The sequence below is a fragment of the Hemiscyllium ocellatum genome, chromosome 5, assembly GCF_020745735.1.
Source record: "Hemiscyllium ocellatum isolate sHemOce1 chromosome 5, sHemOce1.pat.X.cur, whole genome shotgun sequence".
Lineage (NCBI taxonomy): Eukaryota > Metazoa > Chordata > Chondrichthyes > Orectolobiformes > Hemiscylliidae > Hemiscyllium > Hemiscyllium ocellatum.
Window position 1 is genome coordinate 88525252 of NC_083405.1, and position 24065 is coordinate 88549316.

The following is a 24065-nucleotide window of genomic DNA, read 5'->3' on the forward strand; positions in this document are numbered from 1 at the left end:
AACTGCATGCATTCATGTAGAACTCCGTTATCTCACTTTTTAGATTAGAATCAATCTAAACATCATGGCATAGACAGAGAACACAGGAGGCTAACACTTTCAACATATTGTCTTGCTATCACCATTGTTAACAGCTAACCTAAGAATGCAACCTAAAAAAAAGTTTTGTGATTTACACATGAAAGAAGTGAAACTATCACTGTATTCTAACAGATGAAAGGCTTAACAAACAACCAATTTTTCAATGTATAATTTCAGTTACATCACACTGTAAACTTTTACTTTAAATTCTGTGCGTTAGGATTGAGCCCTCCACTACCACCTGATGAAGAAGCGTCGCTCCGAAAGCTAGTGTGCTTCCAATTAAACCTGTTGGACTATAACCTGGTGTTGTGTGATTTTTAACTTTGTACACCCCAGTCCAACACCAGCATCTCCAGTTCATGCATAAATGTAGTGAGCGAAAATATGATGCGAAAAGCAGGAGATTCGCACTAACTACGGATCCTCGCTTGAAGAAGCTGGGAAAACACATTAACTTTCTCGCCCAGCTTGAACAATCCTGTGAGAGAGACAGGGGCGGGCTCTGGGAGGTTAGAAGGCGGTTCCTGTAGACTGCTGCAGTGAGATATCCCCGATGGCGGTGCGGGCTGGTTTGGTTGCTTTGTTGGTGTTTGCTGTATTGACCGGGACAACAGGCAGACCTCTGCATGCTCAGTGCTCGGTGGAGTGGTAAGTTCATCAGGATCGAGTGTGGGATGTCACCATAGTGAATGCAGCCAGGCAGCAGGGAGTTGTAATATATCCGCGAATTGAACGAAATTCCCCAACGCAGAGGGCTTGCAGTCCCATGACTGCCTTCCGATGCTCAGCTGATTCTCACCTTATTATCGGCTCGATAGGCAGCACACTACACGGTTCTACCATTGTCCATCACTGTAGTGGCAGGTGGGCCTGCTGGTTTGTTGATCGATACACAATTGAGAAAAGGAGTACAATCTGTAAAATCTTTTGATGTGTTTTATGTGAGTCCTCGTCTTGTGTATCACTATTAACAACTTAACAATTGCTTATTTTTACCTGTAGGACATTTGGCATTCCTTGTAATAGTGTGTATCTGGAGTTAGTGACACAAATTAAAGCGTGGAGGACTGCTGATAACTGTGCTCAGGGGGGAGAGAAGTGCCTGTACACAGTAAGTGTTAAACGCTTAATCTTCGGTTGCTTCCATTTAGTCAACCATCCTGTCCAGTTTTTAGATTTTCCTTGGAATACATTTACCCATCTCTTCTGAATGGAAAAATCACAGCAGCAGTTGTTATAACTTAGATTTATGTAGCACCTTTGCTGAGATGGGATGTACTGAAAGAGAAAGTGGGTTTTGAAAATTGAGCAGTAAAGTAGGTTATGTGTAAAATGTTTTGCAGTATTTTACTTTCATAATCACTTTTTTATAGTCTGTAATTTGTAAAAAAAAATCATTGGCCAAGTATAGTGATCACTGCTGATCTTAATAGTTGACCTAGGAGATCTAATGACCTTTGTGGTGAAGACTATAACTCTAAATGAGCATTGCACAATTTAGAGTTTCTGCAGATCAAACCATTCAAGCTGTGGATCACATCAAGAACATTTTCACAGATGGCAAACCTGGAAATAGAATGCACAAATACTTATTCATCGTAGAATCCCTACAGTGTGAAAACAGGTCATACGGCCCATTGAAACCACGCTTACTCTCCAAAGAACATCCCACCACCACCCCCCCGCCAAATCTATGTAACCCTACTTTTCCTATGGCTAAATGACTTAGCCTGCACACCCCTGAATACTCGGGGCAATTTAGCATGGCCAATTGACCTGACCTGCACATCTTCGGACTGTGGGAGGAAACCGGAGCACCTGGAGGAAACCCACACAGACAGGGAGAATGTGCAAACTCCAGACAGACAGTTGCCCGAGGGTGGAATTGAACCCGGGTTCCTGGCATTGTGAGGAAGCAGTTCTTATTGTTCTATTTCAAAAAAGAAGGGGACATACACATGGAAATATAAGCTGATTTATTATGAGTAAACTTAAAACTTAAGATGTTTTTAAATTAATTAAAATATCATGTTTAAAAATCTGGTAACTCCTTTAATCAAGGCACTTAATAACACCTCACTTTCTTCAGGGCCAGGTTAGTTGTTCAATGATTGAATGAAAACTATCAGGTTTTTTTTAAAGTTTATACCGAATTGAATAAATCATAACTTTCAATAGTTTTGTTTTACTATTCATTCATAGGATGTAGCTCACATTTATTGCCTGTTCCTAGTTACCCTTGAGAAAGTGATGTGCCCTCTTAAACCACTGCTGTTCACATTCTGTAGGTTGACACATAATGCCCTTAGGGAGGAATTCCAGGATTTTGACCCAGCGACAGTGAAGGGATGGTGATATATAGTGAGTGGCTTGGAGAGAAAGTTGCAGATGGTGGTCTAATGATGGCATTATTGAAAAAAGTCTTGCTACATCAACTGACTTCTGTGATTGCTGGCTCTGCAAGGTAATCCCATTGCAGATTGCAGCAGGATAAGAGTAACAGACTGTAACTTCAGGCTGTGTGCCTTAATATACCTCTGTGCAAAATCTCCGAGTAGCACCTCATTCAGAAGGATAATGACAGTGAGTGCTGGCAGCTTGCTGTCAAAAATCATGACTCTGAGACAAATGTCTGGCATCTTGTAATGCAGAGGGATGAGGAGATGAATGGAAATTTGGGCAAATCCTTCTGAAATGAATGTGGTATGTTCAGTATATGAACAATTAAGGAAAAGTTGGTTGATGACTTTGGAAGTGTTTTATTACTTCTGCAATGTATGGAAAATCTTTAATGTCTCTTGACTTTTACTTGAAAATCACTCAAACTGATATTCCAACCTAGGGCTGTTGTCTTTATGGTTCAAAGACTGCTGTACCGGATTTGTTTTTCTATGTAATGTCTGCTCAGAGCAGTCTTGAACATTCATTATCTTCAATGGGGCAATTGGGTGAGGTGAAGCAAAGAAACTCGAGTAAAAATATGCAAATGATCTGGATAGAAAATGGGTTAAAATTGACTGATTTTTCTGTGTCTTGATGCCAAAAAACTGTCTGACACCACAATGGCCTCAAACACTGCTGGAATGAATGAAGCTGAAGCCATGAAGGGCCCACGTGCCTCTGGCAAGAAGGCCCTCAGCTTGTCAGGACCTTCCTGCCAGCAATATACCTCCACGGTCGCCCAACCAAACCTCCAAAGCCAACTGGCTTCACTGCTGCTCAGGTATGGGCCTGGAACAACAGTCAGACATATTGGGAGGGAAAGCCAGAACAAAAAAATCCTTTTGGGATATTATTAATTATATCGTCATCACATGTGAGTGGCCTACTGCTTATTTCTGGCCTGTTGCCTATTTTGGGTCACTTTTCTACATTGGGTTGATATTATTGGGCATAGATAGGCCTGAGCATCCAAAGAAACTCCTTAAGACATCGTAGCAGATTTAGGCCGATTGGCCTATCATGCGTTCTCCACCATTTGATCATGGCTGAAATGTTTCTCAACCCCATTCTTCTGTCTTCTCCCCATAACCCTTGATCACCTTACTAATCAAGAACCCATCTGTCTCTCATAAATACCCTCAGTGACTTGGCCTCCACAGGCCTCTGCAGCAATGAATTCCACCGGTTAACCAGCCTCTGGGTGATGAAATTCCTCCTCATCTCAGTTCTAAAAGATCATCCCTTTCCTTTGAGACTGTACCCTCGGATCCTAGTGTCTCCTCCTGGTGGAAGCATCTTCTCCATGTACACTGTATCCAGACATCACCGTATTCTGTAAGTTTCAATGAGATCAACCCCCATCCTTCCAAACCCCATCAGGTACCGACCCAAACTCCTCAACCTCTTTTTGTGCGACAAGTCCTTCATCCCTGGGATCATTCTTGTAAATTTCCTCTGGACCCCGTCCAATGCCAGGACACTCTTCCAAAGATACAAGGCCCGAAACTGCTCACAATATTTCAAAAGCATCTGACCAGTACTTCTGTGCTCTTTGTATTTTAGCCCTGTTAAAATGAATGCTACCATTCCACTTGCCTTCCTAACAGCCAACTGAACCTGCATGTTAACCCCAAGAGAATCCTGAATTCGAACTCCCAAGTCCTTTTGTGCTTCAGATTTCCAAAGCCTTTCCCCATTTGGAAAGTAGTATACACTGCTGTTCCAACTACCGAAGTGCATAACCTCACATGTACCTCACACGAGAGTTTTATTTTTGTATTTGTGGAGCGAGAGGAGCAGATGTGTTCTGCTAAGCTCTACCGCAAAGTCCATCTGGCAACTTGTCATTGGCCCTCTCTCTCCCTGGAGTTATCAGATAATTGCAGACTATTTTTATACATTGAGTAATAAAATATTGGACACTAATTGTGATAATGATAGATTGTTGGACTTCAATAAAGCGTTTGATAAGGTTCCATAAGGTAGGCTGTTGGAGAAAATGCAGAGGCATGGAATTGAGGGTGATTTAGCAGTTTGGATTAGAAACTGGCTTTCTGAAAGAAGGCCGCGAATGGTAGTTGATGGAAAATATTCAGCCTGGAGTCCGGTCACTAGTGGTGTGCCACAAGGATCTGTTTTGGGACCACTGCTGTTTGTCATTTTTATAAATGACTTAGACGCAGGCATAGGTGGATGGATTAGTAAATTTGCAGATGACACTAAAGTCGGTGGAGTAGTTGAAATTGTGGAAGTGTGTTACAGGTTGCAGGGGGACGTGGATAAACTGCAGAATTGGGCTAAGAGGTGGCAAATGGAGTTCAATGCAGCTAAATGTGAGGTGATGCACTTTGGGAAGAATAACAGGAAGGCAGAGTACTGGGTCAATGGAAAGATTCTTGATAGTGTGGATGTGCAGAGGGATCTTGGAGCCCATGTACATAGATCCCTGAACATTGCCACCCAGGTGGATGGTGCTGTTAAGAAGGCATATGGTTTGTTAGGTTTCATTCGTAGAAGGATTGAGTTCCGGAGTGCAATATCATGCTGCAACTATACAAAATGTTGGTGTGGCCACACTTGGAATATTGTGTACAGTTTTTGTCCCCATATTTATGGAAGGATGTGGAAGCATTGGAAAAGGTGCAGAGGAGTTTTACCAGGATGTTGCCTGGTCTGGAGGGAAGGTCTTATGAGGAAAGGCTGAGAGACTTGAACCTGTTCTCATTGGCAAGAAGAAGGGTAAGAGGGGGTTTGATAGAGACATACAAGATGATCAAGATAGGGTAGACAGTGAAAGTCTTTTTCCTAGGAAGATTGCTTCAGCGTGTACGAGGGGACATAACTACAAATTGAGGGATGATAGATTTAAAACAGATGTCAGAGGAAGGTTCTTTACGCAGAGAGTGGTAAGGGTGTGGAATGCACTACCTGCTAAGTAGTCAACTCAGCCACATTAGGGAGATATAAACAATCCTTAGGTAAGCACATGGATGATTTTAGGATAGTGTAGGGGGACGAGCTGAGAATAGTTCACAGGTCGGTGCAACATCGATGGCCGAAGGGCCTGTTCTATGTTGGTAAAATGTAACCGCATCCTCCTCCGATTCTATTTTGATTTAATCCCTCCACTTTCTTCTTCACTTAGACATTGCCCTTGTTGTGAAGTGCATTGCTGGTCACTGGCCATTTGGGTGTTTCCTTCCTTCCTGGTAGGGGAATATAAATAAACTTTTCTTCACTCGTTGTTCTTCGCTATGCCCTACACCTGCACATACACAATATGGGTGATGGGGAAAAATAAGCATAACCACTGTTAGGCTGTAGTGTATGGGTTTATATTAAAAAAAAGAGATTAGATTATTGATGGAATACCAGCCTTGATGCAGTTATTTCACCAAAAAAATGTAACCAGTTTCTTTTGTTTTATGGTTTGTCTTAAATGACTCATGGCTCATCACATGAGCTGTGTGCTGCTCTTGGCTTCGTGGGGATGTGTGTGTTTACTAAATAAATTAACTGAACAAACGCGTTGCTGTGAGTGCTTTGCAGAGAGTTGATTTATTTGAATAAAAATAGAATGCAGTAATCCCGTGAGTCCTGTAATTATATATTAGATTCTCATTGACAATAAATTGAATAAATTTTCTTTTTTAATATTCAGCGAATTTTTGGGACTTTCGACATGATTTGTACTTCCTCTTAAGTAGCCATGCTCCTGTGAGCCTATATAGTAAATGCCAGCAAGGTATTTCTTACAAGTCATCTCAAACAATCTCGCTCCCTCTTCTATTAATGCTTTTGGAAAGCACACACTAAGACTTGGATCCAGATTATCTCCTTGGGCTAATAAAAAAACCCAACCAGGAAATGTAGCATTGTATGCATAAGGGTGCTACAGTTCTTCCATCTGAAAAAATAAAGCTATATAACTTCCTTGGGCTTTCTATGTCAATCTGGTATGATTTGCTGTACTCTGGACACAAAATCATCATCTTTCCTTGTGGGCTGAATCTTATGTTTTTTTAAGGCTGTATCAGTTTTGATGAGGGTTTCTCTCAGGTCAAGTGCAATCTCTTGCTATATCTTACTGAACCCACCCCACTAGCTATCTCCACCCAGCCCTAGCTCCATTTTACCAAGCACAACTCCCAGGAAAACACACCACTCATTAGATATATGATGGAAGACCAAGTATCCCTAGTCCCCGTGCCATATCTGAGCACTAACATCCTGAAGTTGTCCTCCTCGGTGATGCACATTCATTCAGAAGATATCTGATAAGGGAGTGATCCGGAGGTCCTCGTGGATGGGGTGGTGCAGAGGAGGGCCTTCCTCTTCCAGGAGGACTAGCAGAGGAGGCCACAACACCTGACCCTGAGAGCCTGATCTGAAGTTGCCACCCAGGTTTTGTGGTCTCCTTTGTGCAGAAGGATGGCCAACTGTGCCAGAGGAAGCACAATGACTTCTGCTCTGCCAGGGTAAGTGCCTCACTTTTCTCTCTCTCTGATACACCACCATCTCCCTGTCTCTGCTGCTGCACCCACCTCCTACCAAGCCGCATGCTCTGCCACTCTTACTGTTGCCTTAAACATCTTCCCTCTCCATATCACTAAGTCCGCATGTCCTTATCACTGCCCATTTATTTGTCTGGGAAGTTCTCGCCACCTTAAACCTTCCCCCTCCCCTCTGCACCAGCACTAACATCTGTACCATCCATTTTCAACTCGCTCAATCCCTGCCTTTCTCTCATTCCAGGAGAAGACAGTCAACAGGAGTGCAGAAAGGACGTGGAAGGATGGAGGAGTACCTGACATCGGACTCTTCACCTGTTGAGGAAAGAATGCTTTCCATTGTGGAAAACCGGGACCACTTCTGAGGGGATGCTGATGCATTAATGTCCAGTGAACTGAGGAAGTACCACTCTTCATTCCCCAGGAAACCCGCTGTCAGTGCACACCACTTCTAACAGTTGGCGGTGATGTCTCACTTGGGTTCTGCAGTTAACAGCAAGATGTCTGTTACCCAAAACCAAAATGGCACAGTCTGTTAGGAGCCACCTCCTTGACCTGTAAGGAAGACAGTACCAAGGTCTCGGGGGAAGCATCAGTAAGGCACCGTGCAGTAGTTCAGATACTGAGAGCTCGGCGGGATGTTTGGGAGTATAAGCTTGTGAGCACCTCACTATGACATCTCCACAGCTGGTAATGGAAGAAATGCTGCAGGTCACTGGCACTGGCACTGGCACTGGGAAGCCAGACTGGGACCAGGCATCCCTTGGACCCAGGTAGGAGAGGATCCTGCAGACTACTATGGACTTTGGTCACAAGCACAGAAGTGACAAGAGGAGGTATGTGGAACACAATGACATTCACAGCACACAGACATAGCCACGCTGTGGGAGCTTAGCTGCCACAAGAAGGTAACCACCTGGCTGCCTCCATGGACAAGTTAGATTCTGCTACAGAGAGTAAAAAGTGAGGTCTGCAGATGCTGGAGATCAGAGCTGAAAATGTGTTGCTGGTTAATGCACAGCAGGTTAGGCAGCATCCAAGGAACAGGAAATTCGACGTTTCGGGCCAGAGCTCTTCATCAGGAATCATTCCGGATGAAGGGCTCTGGCCCGAAACGTCGAATTTCCTGTTCCTTGGATGCTGCCTAACCTGCTGTGCTTTAACCAGCAACACATTTTCAGCTCTGCTACAGAGAGTCGGGTCCAACGTCGTCAAGGTCCACTGGACAGATACACTCCGTCACCCTAGATGTTGACTCGGAACCGAAGACGGAGGTTGCAGAGTCTGGCGTGTCCTCGCAGACTCCCTCACAGGGAGATGACGGTGTGAGGAGGAAGCACACCTGGGCTCCTTAGAAGCCTCCTGTCAGGAAATTTTAGAAGAGGCCAGGCCCTCCACCTCCAACCTATCCGCTCGCCTTCCAATCTTGGACGTTGAAGCCAATGAGCTTCCACTTGCCTCTGACAAGAAGACCCTCTGCACATCTGGTCCTCTAGCCAAGGAAGCAAGATGAGTAAAGTGCACATAAGACAGTGGGGTCTGCTGGCATCCTCACCGTCAGACACCACTATTCTTCCCTTTCTAAAAGTGTGTAGTGTTGAATGGCGTATCACTAATGAGTGGGGCAGAAAGTTCTGTTTACTGTACAGCGCCTGGGTCTGTGTGTACTGTTTTGCTGTCTAAAGGACCATCCATCAGTGGACCCTCCCTCAGGTCAAGACACTTGCCCTGCCCATTTCAGGTATGGTTGCAGCCATTTTCTTCCTCATTGATATGATGGAAGGTGACATTGAATGCTCGATTGGCAGTGATTACCAGCTCCTATCTTGACATGTTAGTGAGGCCCTGAATATCCATAGCCCCTTCCTAATGGAGTCATAGAGTCAAGAGCTGTACAGCAAGGAAATAGACCTCTTGGTTGTCTATCCATTGCACTTAATAATCTTTTAAACTTCTATAAGGTCACCCCTCAGCCTCAGACACTCCAGGGAAAATAGCCTCAACCTATTCAGCCTCTCCCTATAGCTCAAATCCTCCAACCCTAGCAACATCCTTATAAATCTTTTCTGAACCCTTTCAAGTTTGACAACCTCCTACAGCAGAGAGACTAGAATTGCATACAGTATTCCAAAAGTGGCTTAACCAATGCCCTGTACTGTCACAGCATGTCCTCCCAACTCCTACACTCAGTTCCCTAATCAGTAAAGGCAAGCATACCAAACACTGCCTTCACTATCCTATCAATCCGGAGTTCCAGCCTGAAGTAACTATGAACCTGCACTTCAAGGTCTCTTTATTCATCAGCATTGCCATAGACCTTACCATTAAGTGTATAAGTCCTGCCCTGATTTGCCTTTCCAAACTGAATCACCTGACATTTATCTAAATTGAACTCCATTTGCCGCTCCTCGGCCCATTGGCCCATCTGATCAAGATCCCATCTGAAGTAACCTTCTTTGCTGTCCACTACACCTCCAATTTTGGTGTCATCTGCAAACTTACTGGCCATAGCTCCTATGTTCCCATCCAAATCATTTATATGAACGACAAAAAACAGCAGACCCAGCACTGATCCTTGTGGCACACCACTGGTCACAGGCCTCAAATCTGAAAAAACAGCCCTTCACCACCACCTTCTGTCATCTACCTTTGTGCCAATTCTGTATCCAAATATCAAGTTCTCTCTGTATTCCATGTGATCTAACCTTGCTGACCAGTCTACCATGAGGAACCTTGTTGAAGGCCTCACTGAAGTACATATAAACCACATCTGTCAATATGCCCTCATTAATCATCTTCATTACTTCTGCAAAAACCTCAATCAAGTTAGTGAAACACAATTTCCCACACACGAAGCCATGTTGACTGTCCCATGACTACATTCCTTCCCAGATCGCCACCCAACCTGAGCCCACCAACCTCTGCTGTATGAGGTGACCATGCCAGATGTAGACCATCCACTGTTTCCAACTCCTCCTCTTCTCCACCCCAGCCCCCCTCTTCAAGTTATGGTGCTCCTGATTGGATGAACTACACTCCTTCATTCCCCTGTTCCTGTTCATGCTTTCCCATATATACCTCATAAAAATGAAGTTGCTGGCCCTTTACAATTGTCATTCCCCAGTGTAGCCCAATCCTTACAAATAGATTCCTATGCTGTGCTCCACCCCCACCCCCCCCACCCCACCCCACCCCACCCCACCCCAAACACCGATGGATCAGACCAACTGACCATGGCCCATCCCCTGGAGTAGCCTTATGGACTGTCCTAGCCCAGAAGTGGCTGGGTCACTGGATGATGCCTGAAAATCTTCCCAACTGGGTTAGCCCAATCCTGGACTGACTGCCTACTCTGAAACCACAGGACTGATTGTGACTAACGCCTAGAACTGAAGACACACATACATCCTGACCAGGAGCCTCCTGACTAGATGTCTAATGGTGACCAATCCACTGGACTGGTACAGGAGGCTGCCCTTGCCTCACTGTGCTGACTGACGGTACCTCCATGGACTTTGAGGATGTGTCCAGATTTGAGATCAGGCTGCTTGCTTGTTACATACGCAGGGTGTTTGTTGTGTGAGCTGCTGGCATGTGGTGCAGCTGTGAGGTAGATATAGGACAGTGCTGTATGGAAAGATGTCAACCCCCTAGACTGGTCATTGCTGATCAGCAAGGCAAGTTGCATGTACAACTTGGCAAGGCAATGCAAGGCAAGCATGCTAAGGGCATGTTGAGTGTGCATGTGAGCAGCCCTGAGATGCACCCAGTCCATTCTGTGAACTGGGTGCCTTTCCCTGTGCACAGAGCCCTGAACAGCTTTTCAGTGCTAATGCTGGTGTGCCTAGCAACGCAGATCTTTCTGTACTTCCTTTTATGTCCTGCAAGTGAATCGGTGAGATATGATGAATGTTCTTGGGGATTGGTAACTATTTAATACTAATATCTGTGGATAAGGAGGACATGTGTCTGGTGCCCCTTGAGATGTTGCTTGGAGGTTCTTGGCAGCTGAAGTTGCCAGGTACATGCTCGGTCCTCCACATTGAGAATTCTCAGCATCTCAGTTTGCTCACAGCAGTGGCCGGACAGGAAGCAACAAATTAATGAGGTGAGATGTGCAGTTAATAAGATTGTTAACAAGCAATATTAGACAACCCAACACTCCCTAGTGACAATCTCACTTTGATGCCCAGAACTTAAAAATATGTGATAATGTAAACTTCAGATCTTTAATAACTGTTCATTGACTGAGAGAAGCTGCAATAACTCTGTCCAGAACAAACTTAAAGGACAGGACAAAGTGTTACACAGCAATTGAAAGCAATTAGCCATAAATGGAAGAAGAAGGAGTCGAAGCTATATAAATAAAACTGTTTTAACAGCAGCTTGATAACTAGCTGCCTTATGCCACAAGGACAAATGATTGCCTTGCAGAAGAATTTAAGCAGTTAATGACAGGACAGGCTGTGTTTCAAACAGACAAGCTAATACCAAATGGAACAAGGAAGCTACTTCAGATAAGGAGGCAAGCTGCAGACTTGAGAGCTCCAGAGGACTGGTCAACAATAATGTCACACCACAAACTTGTAGGAAAAATTGTACAATAATTCAACTCCAGATTCTTAAGGAGCAGAAGCTGATCTGGATTGAACCCTAGACCCATCCAGAGACAGATACAGTTGTTTGGAATTGTAGCTACATTCCACCATTAATTGGATTGGGTTGTGAGTCTTAACTTGCTTACTTGAGGAATCTTATTTTGGATACTATATGTAATAAAGTTTCAGTCATTGCTTCAGTATTTGATTGTGAGATTTCTTAACAAGTAGCTGAATTCAAGATAGCTTGGGAATTTTCTGCAACCATAATGGGATGCTGTTGATGTCGAGGTGTCTTGCAGACCTTCATGTGTGATTATTGTCACATTTCTTATTGTTGCCCACCTCATAAGATTCTGCCTTAAATCTGTGTTTGTCTATTCTCTAAACACTACATGCGCCCCTTCTCTGCTGCATGCTGTGGGCTAGATTGCAAGGCCATGCACTGGTACCTCACTCCCAGGATTCTTAACACACTGTCTAAAGTGACAAAGTTTAAAAACAATATCACGCCACATCAGGTTTATTTGGAGGTAAAGGCTTTCGGAGGGCTGCTCCTTCATCAGGTAGCTAGTGGGGTAGGATCATAGGATACAGAATGTATAGTAAAAGATCAAAGTGTCATACAACTGATGCAATGTTCTGAACAGAGCTAGATTGCTGTTAATTCTTGAAACACTTAGAATGGGGATGCAGGTTTTGATTTATTAATTTGGAAAACCCAGAGCATCTTTCAAGTCATATTCCCAAGATAACTTAAGGTTTTATTTAAAGAAAAGTAACTTTTCAGCTCAGACAGTGCATATCTTGGGACTGTGACTTGAAAGAAGTTCTGGGATTTACATGTTAATGAATCGAAATCTGCAACCCATTCTACATGATTAACAGCAATCCAGGTTTGTTCACACATTGCATAAGTTGTATGACGCTTTGATCATTTACTATAAATTTTGTGTCCTATGACCCTGTCCACTGGCTACCTGATAAAGGAGCAGTGTTCTGAAAACTTGTACACTTTCAATTAAACCTTTTGAATTCTAACCTGGTGTTGTGTGATTTTTAACTTTGTCCACCCCAGTCCAACACCGGCAGCTTAACATTAAAATGATAAATGTTGGTTTGCATAGCTAACTTGATCTTGGCATCACAAACACCCACGCACTGGTTGCACTTGCATCAGGAATGCTGGTTTAATTTTCCCCATCTGTACCTTGCCCAGGAGGAGTAGGCAGCGCTGGCATGCCCTTTGCTGAGATCAAGACTCAGTCTTGACTCATCTGGGACCACTCACCCAATATCAGAGTAGGAAAGGAGAAAAGCTGGAATAGAAAATATCACATAGGTGAGCTCTCCAACCTCTCTCTCTGAATTCTTAATTATAGAGTCATAGAGATGTACAACTTAGAAACAAACCCTTTGGTCCAACTCGTCCATGCTAATCAGATATCCCAACACAACCTAGTCCCACCTGCCAACATCTGGCCCATATTCCTCCAAACATATCCCTCCAAATCCTGACTACTCATATACCCATCCAGATGCCTTTTAAATGTTGCAATTGTACTAGCCTCCACCACTTCCTCTGGCAGCTCATTTCATATACATACCACCTTCTGTGTGAATATGTTGCCTCTTAGGTCTCTTTTATATCTTTACCCTTCCACCCTAAACCCATGCCCTCTAGTTCTGGATTCCTCCACCTCAGGGAAACGACTGTGTATTTATCCTATCCATGCCCCTCATGATTTTATAAACTTCTATAAGGTCACCCCTCAGCCTCCGATGCTCCAGGGAAAACAGCCTTAGCTTATTCAACCTCTCCCTATAGCTCAAATTCTTCAAACCTGGCAACATTCTTGTAAATCTTTTCTGAACCCTTTCAAGTTTCACAACATTTCAAGTTTCAGAGTTGCACGCAATATTCCAACAGTGGCCTTCATTTGAAACTTGGCTTCATTTTCTTAATGCCGTGGATATTCTTCTCTATACTGTGACTGTTAAGCACTTTGTGACATTTTATTTGATATTAAAGGTGTCATATAAATACAAGTTGTTATTGTAAAGCATACCTACAGTTTTTTTTTGGAGAGCTCATTTAAATGTTACATAGGAAATGCAAATATGTCTTTTGGTACAGTGGTAGTACACTGAGCGGCCGGAAGGTCAAGGTTCAAGTCCCATCTACCCTAGAGGTGTGTTGTAACTTATCTGAACAGTTTGATGAAAGTAACTGTTGCTAGCAGCTCTAAGGAGAAAACACCATGGACTGACTTTCGTAGTTACCCGTAACTAATGCAACTTCTTTCTGAGATGGTAGTTGCTGAGGAAAGATCATCAACCTGAAGTGCTAACTGGTTTTCATTGAGTATTTCCGTTGATGACGTTGAGTATTTCCAGGGTTTTCTGTTTTTATTGTCTACTGATTTGTTAACTTTCTCCCCTTCTCATAGCTGAAGTCTGCAAATGAACATTATATTGTTGCTGAGCACACCACTCCAGTGCACAAATATGTGGATAACCTAACATTCAAACTGACTTCCTCTTTTGACAAGAGATCCTGCTCTGTCTCTGTAAGTAATATAACTATATTTTTGCACACCAACTCACAATGTTGTTAGCCACCAGTAGGAACTATTCCTTTATACAGGATTCAATTCTTGAAAAGTTCACATTTAATGTGTTTTGCCTGATTGCCAGTTGGTAATTGTTTGAACTAGAGACGTTGTATTTAGTACCTCTTTAAAATGTGCTGTGAATATTACATACATCCTATCATGATTTTCTGTAGGCCACCAGCTGTCTTGTCATTATCATTTTCTGTATTGAAAACAGAGTTTAAGCAAAAATTTAATAACATTTTAAAACACGAGGGAGATAGAAGAAAATAAATTCAAAACTTTAATGATCAGGTTAATGTCACTTACATTGTTCTACATATTTTCAGTAGTTTTATGATGATGTTTTGTTGAGAAAGGAATTGCATGAGTTGAAAAAATACAAAGCGCAAATAGATATTCCTACACCTATTGCGTTTAAGGATTAAGATGACACTTTATTCAAGCTTTTACTGGAGAGACCCTTTGGTACTTTCTTCCGCTAAGACCCTCCTTTTAAAAATTAATTTTTTAATTCAAACTTTTGGTCCCCTACCATATTTTCTCTTTCAATGGTTTGACATGTTCTTTTTCTGAACAGAAGAACGTGGAGCAGGAATTGGAAGTTTAGCTCCCCAAGCCTGCTGTGCCATTCAATACGACCATGGCTGATCTTATCACGGCCTCATCTCCATGTTCTGCCACTGTCCATCACCCTTCAACTCAGTTCTAATTATAAATCTGCCTGTCTCCTCTTTAAATTTATTCATTGATGTAGCATCCACCACACTATGGGGTAGTGAATTCCATCGATTCACAGCCCTTTTGAGAGAAGTAATTTTTCCTTATCTCTGTTTTAAATCTGCTATCCCTCATCCTAAAACTGAGCTGTCATTCTAGATTGTCCCACATGAGGAAGCATCCTTTCTGTGTCTATTTTGTCAATTCGTACTTTTAGCATCTAATGTATCTCAATTCAGTCTCCATTCATTATTCTTATCCCTAGAAAGTATAGGCCTAGTCCCTCTTAAGAAAAAAACACCATCTCTAAAATCAATCTAGTGAACATCCTTTGAATTGCCTCTAATGCAACTATTCCTTCTTTAAGGAAGATCATAGATCATATAATCCCTGCAGTGTGGAAACAGGCTACATTGCCCAACAAGTATCAAGACTGTACACAATACTCCAGATGTAACCTTGTATAGTTGCAGCAACATTTCTCTACTTTTACATTCTCTTCATTCGCAATAAATGCCAAAATTCCAATATTATCTACCTTATTACCTGCTGTACTTGCATACTAACTTTTGGTGATTAAGAGATGTGGACACTCGGGTCCCGTTGCATTGAAGCACTCAAGTTGTCTTTCTGTTCCTCTGACAAAAATGGATATCCCGACATTTATCACTTGAAGTATATCTGCCAATATTTGGTCCATTCACTTAGTTTGTAAAGTTCTTATGTCTGCATTGCAACTTACATTCACACCTATTGTTATCTGCAACACAATGTTCTTGATGACTCGCCAAGAAATATGTCTCTCGTTTCCATTTATGCAAGTGATTTGGATTTTGGCATAAAAAGACTGAGGTTATAATTTGCCCATATAAGGGGCACAGTTGTGAGTGAGGAATGAACTAGTCAAAGGTGCTTCTGCTTCAGTAGTTTTGACGTCTCAGGCTAACATCTCTATTCCTCCAACATTTTGTTTTTTTATTACAAATATGGTTAACAAAGTGATAATGACCAGATAAACATCTTTATTCTGTGATGTTAATTGGTATTAGTCAGGACACAAGGGACAACTCCTATTTTTCTTTGACGTTGTGACTCAGGATCTTTTGCATGCACCTGAACAGGCAAATGGGTTTAATGTCACATCTGAAAATGACATCTCCAACAACATAGTGCTCCTGCAGTTCAGATCTAGAGCATCAGCCTCTGTCTTTGTGCTCAAGTCCTGGAGTGCGACTTGAAACTAGGGCCTTGTTTCAGAGACAAGGGTACTATCAGTTGAGCCGCAGGTTAACCATGGGTGATGTAGATGCTGAATATATTAGTAAAAGTGTCAGTTATGATCTAAATTAAAGTTGTATATGTTGAGAAAACGTAAAACGATGTATTCCTAAATGGTAAATTTCTTAACCAAAAATGTGACCAGCAATACCTAGAGGTACAGATATTTTTAAAGATGTAAACTGTGAAGACAAGGTCATGAGTTAAAATAAATTCTTAATTTTATAAATGAAGGGTACTGAATATTGACTTTGATTAGACCACAGTTTCAGCATTGTTTGGAGTTTGGGTGATAGCCTTTTGAGTGATAATTAGAGTAATGTGCAGGGTGCAACAAAGGATCACTGGAATGACACTAGGATTCTGACAGTAGCCTTAAAAGAAAAGACTTGAAAGTTGGATTTTCTTCTATAAGTGGGAGTCGAATAGATGGATTCAAAACAATTGATAAGATGGACAATGAAAACAGTTTTAAACATGTCTGTGAATTGGTAACAAGAAGACATGTCAGAATAGTAAGAGAGGGAGCTTGAAATATTTTCATATTTTCTTTCAAGCCAGTATGGAATGAAGAAACATACCAAAGCAAAACTGAATTAGATAAGCATTTTAAAACAGCAAAGGCATGGATTCTTCATTTCCAGTTAAAATAGGAACAGAGGCAGCAGCTGAATTTCCTGTGCTTAATTTTAAAGTTCCATGAGGAAAGATTTTCTTGGAGAAATGCTGGGTTTATTGAAAAATGAGATTTGATGGTTGATTCATAGGTCCCGAGAGAATGAGGCTAGGTAAATAATAATGGGGAACCAGGGAGTGGCAGAGGGGTTGAATACATGTTATATCAGTCTTCAATGCTAAATAATCAATGGCTTGTAGTAAATGGAAGGAAATAAATATAACAACAACCACTAAATGAAAAGTCCAAGGGAAACTTATGTCACCTGGATGTGATAGGTTACATCTTAAGAATTTAAAGGATGTTGCTCAGAAATAGTGGATGATTTGGGAGTAATTAGATTAGATTAGACTTACAGTGTGGAAACAGGCCCTTCGGCCCAACAAGTCCACACCGACCCGCCGAAGCGCAACCCACCCATACCCCTACATTTACCCCTTACCTAACACTACGGGCAATTTAGCTTGGCCAATTGACCCGCACATCTTTGGACTGTGGGAGGAAACCGGAGCACCCGGAGGAAACCCACGCAGACACAGGGAGAACGTGCAAACTCCACACAGTCAGTCGCCTGAGTCGGGAATTGAACCCGGGTCTACAGGCGCTGTGAGGCAGCAGTGCTAACCACTGTGCCACCGTGCCGCCCACAATATCTTCCAACAATACTTAGATTCTAGAAAAGACCCAGAGGATTGGTAGAGTGCTAATGTAATCCTCTGTTCAACAAAGGGAAGGACACAAAAATAGGGAACTATAAGGTAGTTAGCTGAACCATCTGTCATTGAGAAAATATTAAGAGTCTATTATAAAAGATGTAAGAACAGAGCATTTAGAAATACATAGTATAATCGGCCTGGCTTTGTAAAGGGAAAACCATGCCTAACGTTTAGTTTGAGGTGGGAAGAAGCAGGAAGGATAAAGCGGAATTAGTTAACTTAAAACATTTAGATTTCCAAAAGATGTTCCATAAGGTACAGTATATGAGCATCCATACTCTTCATTGTCTGTATAGACTTGTGAGGTGAGCTCCTGGAATCTATCTTCGCCACTGTTCAACTACCCATTGCTTGGTTAGTTCTGCTATTTTATCTTCCTTTGGCACAAAATCTAGCATTGACTTTTTTTAAACTATAAATTGTTATTTTGTGGTCACTTAAGGATCTGTAAATTGCCTGGTGCTTTTCCTCATTGATGCATAGTTATTTGAAAGTTGTGTCACAGGTAGAAAGGGTGGTTAAGAAGGTTTTTAGCATGCTTGTCTTCATTATTCAGACCATTGAGCATAGAAATTGGGTCGGCATGTTGAGGTTGTGCAGGACATTGGGAAGTCACCTTTGGACTACTGTGTACAGTTCTGGCCATCCTGCTATATGAAGGATATTAATGCATTAGAGTTTAGAAAAGACTTACTGGTATTTTGGTAGGACTGCAGGGTTTGAGTTATAAGGAGAGACTGGATAGGAGAGGGCTTTTATCACTGGAGCTTGAAAGGTTGACCTTTTATAGAGATTTATAAAATCATGAGGGACATAGATAAGGTGAATAGCAAAGGTCTTTTCCCTAGGGTGGGGGAGTTCAAACCAGGGGACGTATTTTTAAAGAGAGAGGAGAAAGATTTAAAAAGGAACCTGAGGGGCAACATTTTCACACTGTGGGTTGTATGTGGAATGAACTGCCAGAGGAAGTGGAAGAGAAGGATATAGTTACAACATTTAAAAGATGTTTGGATAAGCACATGAATAGGAAAGGTTTAGAGAGACATGGACCCAAACGCAGACAAGTAGGACTAGTTTAGTTTGAGAAACTTGGTCGGCATGACTGGTTTCCGTGCTGCATGGCTTAGACAAAACTCGCCAGAAATTATATCCAAAGAGCTTGGATCAGCATCTAAATTTCAGCAAGTGCTATCTATTACTAACTTATAGCGCCAGACCTTCTGTGCTGTCAGACTGCATGTCTAACATTCAGTTTCAGATAAGCCACAATTTCCTTCAACTAAGTGCTGGAAAGATAAAAGAAAGTTGTCAGCCCTTTCTAGGCCCCATCTTATTTGACTCTGGGCAGTGTACTGGAGCCTGTATTTTCTACATTTCAAAGAACTTTATCTCTGTCACAATACTTTTATGTTGAAACTTGCCCATTTATTGCAGAAACCCTCATCTCTTCCTATGACTGGCACAGACTGAACTATTCTAGTACTTAACCTGAACAATTTCCAATCCCTTTATCTTTAGTAAGTTTCAATGTATTCAAACCTTGACCTTCTGCTCTGTAACACAGAAAGTACAGCATGAGTAATCAAATTCAATCAAATGGTCATTTGTAGGTTATGACAAGAAAATAGCGTTAAAATTTCATGGACTGCATGAAATCTTAACTGTTTCATTAATGTCCTTTAAGAAAGGACACTATTTAAAGTTAAGTCAGTTTATGACTTGCATGCCCAATATTCCATGCTTAAATCTTAATGCCCTCAAGGTAACGTGAAATGGGTAATAAATACTGCCTTACTGACAAGTGTGTGCCCTCACTGCTCCTGAGAACTGAAAGTTAAATCATCTTCTTTTCAAATTTAAATTTCTCCATGGTGTTGCCTTTTCTAGCTTGTCAGAATTCCCTTGCCCTCAACAGTTTCCCAGGATACTTCATTTATCTAATTCCCAACCTCATGCATTTCTTTTCATCATAGAATCCCTCCAGTATGGAAACAGGCCATTCGGTCCAACAAGTCCACACTGACCCTCCAAAGAGTATTCCACCCAGATCGATTCCCCTAACCTATTACTCTACACTTACCCCTAACTAATGCACCTAACCCACACCTCTGAACACTATATAGGCAATTTGGCATGGCTAATTCACCTAACCTGCACATCTCTGGATTGTGGGAGAAAACCAGTGCACCCAGAGGAAACCCACGCAGACACTGGGAGAATGTGCAAACTATACAGACAGTCGCCTGAGGCTGGAATCTAACCCGGGTCCCTGAAGCTGAGAGGCAGCAATGTTAACCATTGAGCCACTGTGCCACCACATCATGCGTTATGTGTCCAGTTTGTGAAGATCACATTCTGGGATGCCCTATCTAAATTTATTAATCTTTGGTTTTAGGAAGGTTATTTAAAGAAAACATTCTCTTTGACTAAACTTTTATTCATCCTTCTAATAATTTGTCCTTGGATACAGCTTCATTTTAGTTCCCCTTACAGTGTTCTGCACTTTTGTTTTTAGTTTGCTAAAGAGATAATAAAACTGCATTCCGAAGTAGAGTCATATTGGAATTAAAACATTAACTCTTCATCTCTTCACAATTGCTGCCAGACCTACTGAGTTTCTCCAGCACTTTGTTTTTATTTCACATCTCCAGTATCCATAATTTATTTTTGCTTTCATTAAAAAAAAGTATATTGTTAATCCAGATGGAACTATTACACCATCATTGTTAATAGCCTAAAGATTTGTTTGAGGAGCATAAGTGAAATTTTTACATTCATTTCTTTTTAATAAAAATTCTTTTACAGAATAGTAGTGAATGAAATGTGAAATAACTTTAAGATGTGAATTTGCTACTTCCTCTAAGCTCTTTAGGGTTATTGTTTGTATTGTTGACAAGAGTAGGAAGGAGAGAAATTGCAGAATTGATTTTGGGAAAGAGATCCCAATATCCCTTTAAGAGTGGAATTTTTTTTCTCTCAACTACAGCATAGCGGTATTGTGTTCTTGGTTTTGGGTGGTTGATATGTTCATTTGTGATTTAGTAGTATTAGTAATATTATCCTTAGTTGCCCTGAGATGGTGAGCTGCTACCTTTTGAGATTTAGTACAATTGAATAGTTCGGTCATTTCAGAGGGCAGGTAATGGTCAACTAGGTTAATAAATGACTCTAGGATAATCGTTTTAATTCCCTGAAAGACACGAGTGAATCAGTTCATTGTTTACAACAATCCACCAGCGCCATGACCAATTTAGGAGATGTTCACTGTTGTTTTAGACAAAACTAGTTTGGGCTTTTCTGTCTGATATGGTGGATTTTGACATTGCATCCTCAGGATTAGAAATCCAAATCTGCAGATTGTTAGTCCAATGACATAACCGTTAAATACCTTTCAAATGATATTGCATTTACTCTGTTCAGAAGTTCTTTCTCAAACTATTTCTGATAACACACAATCATTATATAGACTTTAAATTTTGACCTATGTCCTGCAGTTTGATTTGATACTAAGCTAGCTAATTAATCTGATCCAAACCTTTGCAAAAATTTGATCATATCAGAAAGAGCAATCTAAGATAGTGATTTCTCTGAAAATCATTCCCATCTCTAGTGTTCTAGACAAGAGTATGACAACAGTTTTGATTTTTTTTTAAACTGTCCTATTTCTACTAATTAGTGTGCATTTTTGTTTCAGGGATTCTCTGTTTCTGAACTGTGGTATGCAGTCTTTGACTTTGGTACAAACTATTGCAACTTGCACAACCTTATTGAAGGTAAGATATGACAATAGCCATTAATACAAAAATTTTGTCATCAACAAATAGTTTGTCTTTCCTAATTTTATTCTGTTTTGTTTTTCAGGTAGTGGCTTAGACAGAGTTTCTGGTTACAGTGAATCAACAAACGATTCTAAGTGCACTCAGTACTCATCAGCTAATTGTACCATTTACTAAATGACGTGTAATTCAGTAATAACTAGGAATAATCAGGAATCTGTACAATACTAATTAACTCAGGGATGCCAATTTTATGCACTTCTCGTTTAAAATAATTGACTTCTGAGTATTATAATAAGCCTTTTCCCCCAATAATAAACTAACAAGCTCTGAGGGTTTGAATAAATAAAACAAATTGTTGACACCATATTTAACAATTCCAGGGAGCAAATATGACTCAGTTTAAAGACCATGGGTCCTTTTTAGTTGAAGTTGGAGCTTCATATCATTGAATAAAAATATAGGGAATCTGGACCACAGTATCAGCTAAAAGTGGTGATGGGAGAAGATAATAAATGGGAAGTTTCCTTGTTCATGTTTACTCTGAGTGGCTACAAGAGTTGGTTGGGGACTAGAAATCCTGTACACTGTCTCATTCCCAAAGCCTGTCCCTGGTATCTGCAAGGCACAAGTCAGGAATGTAATGAAATATCTCCCTCTTGACTGAATGCATCTCCAACAACACTGAAGCTTTATATTGGCCAGGATGAAGTGGCCTGCTTGACTTTCATGTCATCCTCAAAGATCCACTGCCTGTATCACTGATGCTCAGTGACAGCAGTGTGTACCATTTATACGATGCACTGCAGAAACTTACCAAATCTGCTACAACAGCGCCTTTCAAACCGACAGCCACCATTATCTAGATGGATAAGGGTAACAAATACATTGGAACACTGCAACTTGCAACTGCCGCTCACCTTCCTGACTTGAAAACATATGCCATTTCTTCAGAGTTGCTCGGTCAAAATCCTAAACTCTTCACCACTCTCCCCATGGTCTACTTGCAGCAAATGAACTGCAGCAGTTCAAGAGTACAACTCGCTCCCACCTTTCAGAGTAACCAAGGATGGGCAATAAATGCTGACCCAGCCAGTGATACTAACATCTTGTGAACAAATAAAAAGGAACTCTCAATGTAGAAAATGGATAAGATTCTTTTTGGAATGCAGTATGAAAGTACCTGGCTTTGTGATTATTTTCTAGTGCACTCTTAGATTGTAATTATTGAAATTGTGCTATTATTGATTTCTTTCTTCCCCTGTCCTCTAAACATCACGAACCTTATTTTTCCCTTTTGAAACTTTCATTTTTCCTGGTGGACTCAGCTCCTTCTAAAGCTTAGTATTTTTTTATTATATTGTTTTCATCTATTATCTTTTTAATGTAAAATTATTTTGTCTGTTTCACATCTGTCATTTTCATCTTGCTTGAATTTGATTACCTGTATTCCAAAATGCAGAATGGTATTTCTGACAATAACAGGCATATATGGCTTAATAAACATGCAAAGAAAAGAATTTGCAAATATTTTCCTAAATTCGAAAGAAGATCTTGGTGAAGCTTGCTTAATGTCATATAACATTTGAGAATCTCTCAAGGGCATGGGGCAAACTATTTTAGCAATTAAAGTTCATATGCCAATATTCATAGGAAGAGAGCACATCCCAGAATGTGAAAACTAGAAAGGAATTAAAATTCTACCATCTACCATCATGAGACTGGGAAGGTTAGGTCAGTTTGGATTCATGGCTAGAACAAAACAGTGAGGGCATGTTTGGAATATTGTGTGAATTCTGCCAGAATGACATGGCTGCTTTGGAGAGGTTGCAGAAAAGGTTCACTGGATGTTGCCTGATTTGGAAGCTTTTAGTTATGAGGAGAGGTTGGATAAACTCATTGTTTTCACTGGGTGACCTGATAGAGGTCAATAAAATTGAGAGGCATGGATAGGGTGGATAGTTGAGGCTTTTTCCCAGGTTGGAAAGGTCAACTATAAGAGGGCGGCACGGTGGCACAGTGGTTAGCACTGTTGCCTGACAGCGCCAGAGACCCAGGTTCAATTCCCGACTCAGGCGACTGACTGTGTGGAGTTTGCACGTTCTCCCCGTGTCTGCGGAGGTTTCCTCCGGGTGCTCCGGTTTCCTCCCACAGTCCAAAGATGTGCGGGTCAGGTGAATTGGCCATGCTAAATTGCCTTTAGTGTTAGCTAAGGGGTAAATGTAGGGGTATGGGTGGGTTGCGCTTCAGTGGGTTGGTGTGGACTTGTTGGGCCGAAGGGCCTGTTTCCACACTGTAAGTAATCTAATCTAATCTAAAAAGTCCAAGGTGAGAAGGGGAAAATTGGGAGAAGTGCAGGGAACATTTTTCATCCAGACATTGGTGGGTGCCTGGAACACATTGCCAATAGAGGTGGTGGAAGCAGGCACATTAGCAACATTTAACGCGTGTCTTTGTAGACACATGAATGAGGGGGAAACAGAGGGATAGAAAGGGCAATAAGTATGGATCTAAATAAGGATGAGCAGTTGGCACAGGCTTCATGGGCTGAACTGTTTGTCTTGAATGGTATTGTATTTATTGTACAGAACCATGACTGATATCATCTTCACTTTGAGAAATGGTGGAAAAATATCATTGAGGCCAAAA

General features: G+C 41.4%; 1 protein-coding gene across 1 annotated transcript; it reads left to right on the top strand.

Moving 5' to 3' along the window:
* The first annotated feature begins 580 nt into the window (after nucleotides 1-580).
* LOC132816108 (uncharacterized) lies at nucleotides 581-22936 on the top strand. The gene is made up of 5 exons (XM_060825559.1): nucleotides 581-732; nucleotides 1087-1195; nucleotides 14086-14205; nucleotides 21335-21413; nucleotides 21502-22936. The coding sequence occupies exons 1-5, from the start codon at nucleotides 638-640 to the stop codon at nucleotides 21591-21593; spliced, it is 495 nt and encodes a 164-aa protein (XP_060681542.1). The 5' UTR covers nucleotides 581-637; the 3' UTR covers nucleotides 21594-22936.
* The last annotated feature ends 1129 nt before the right edge of the window (nucleotides 22937-24065 follow it).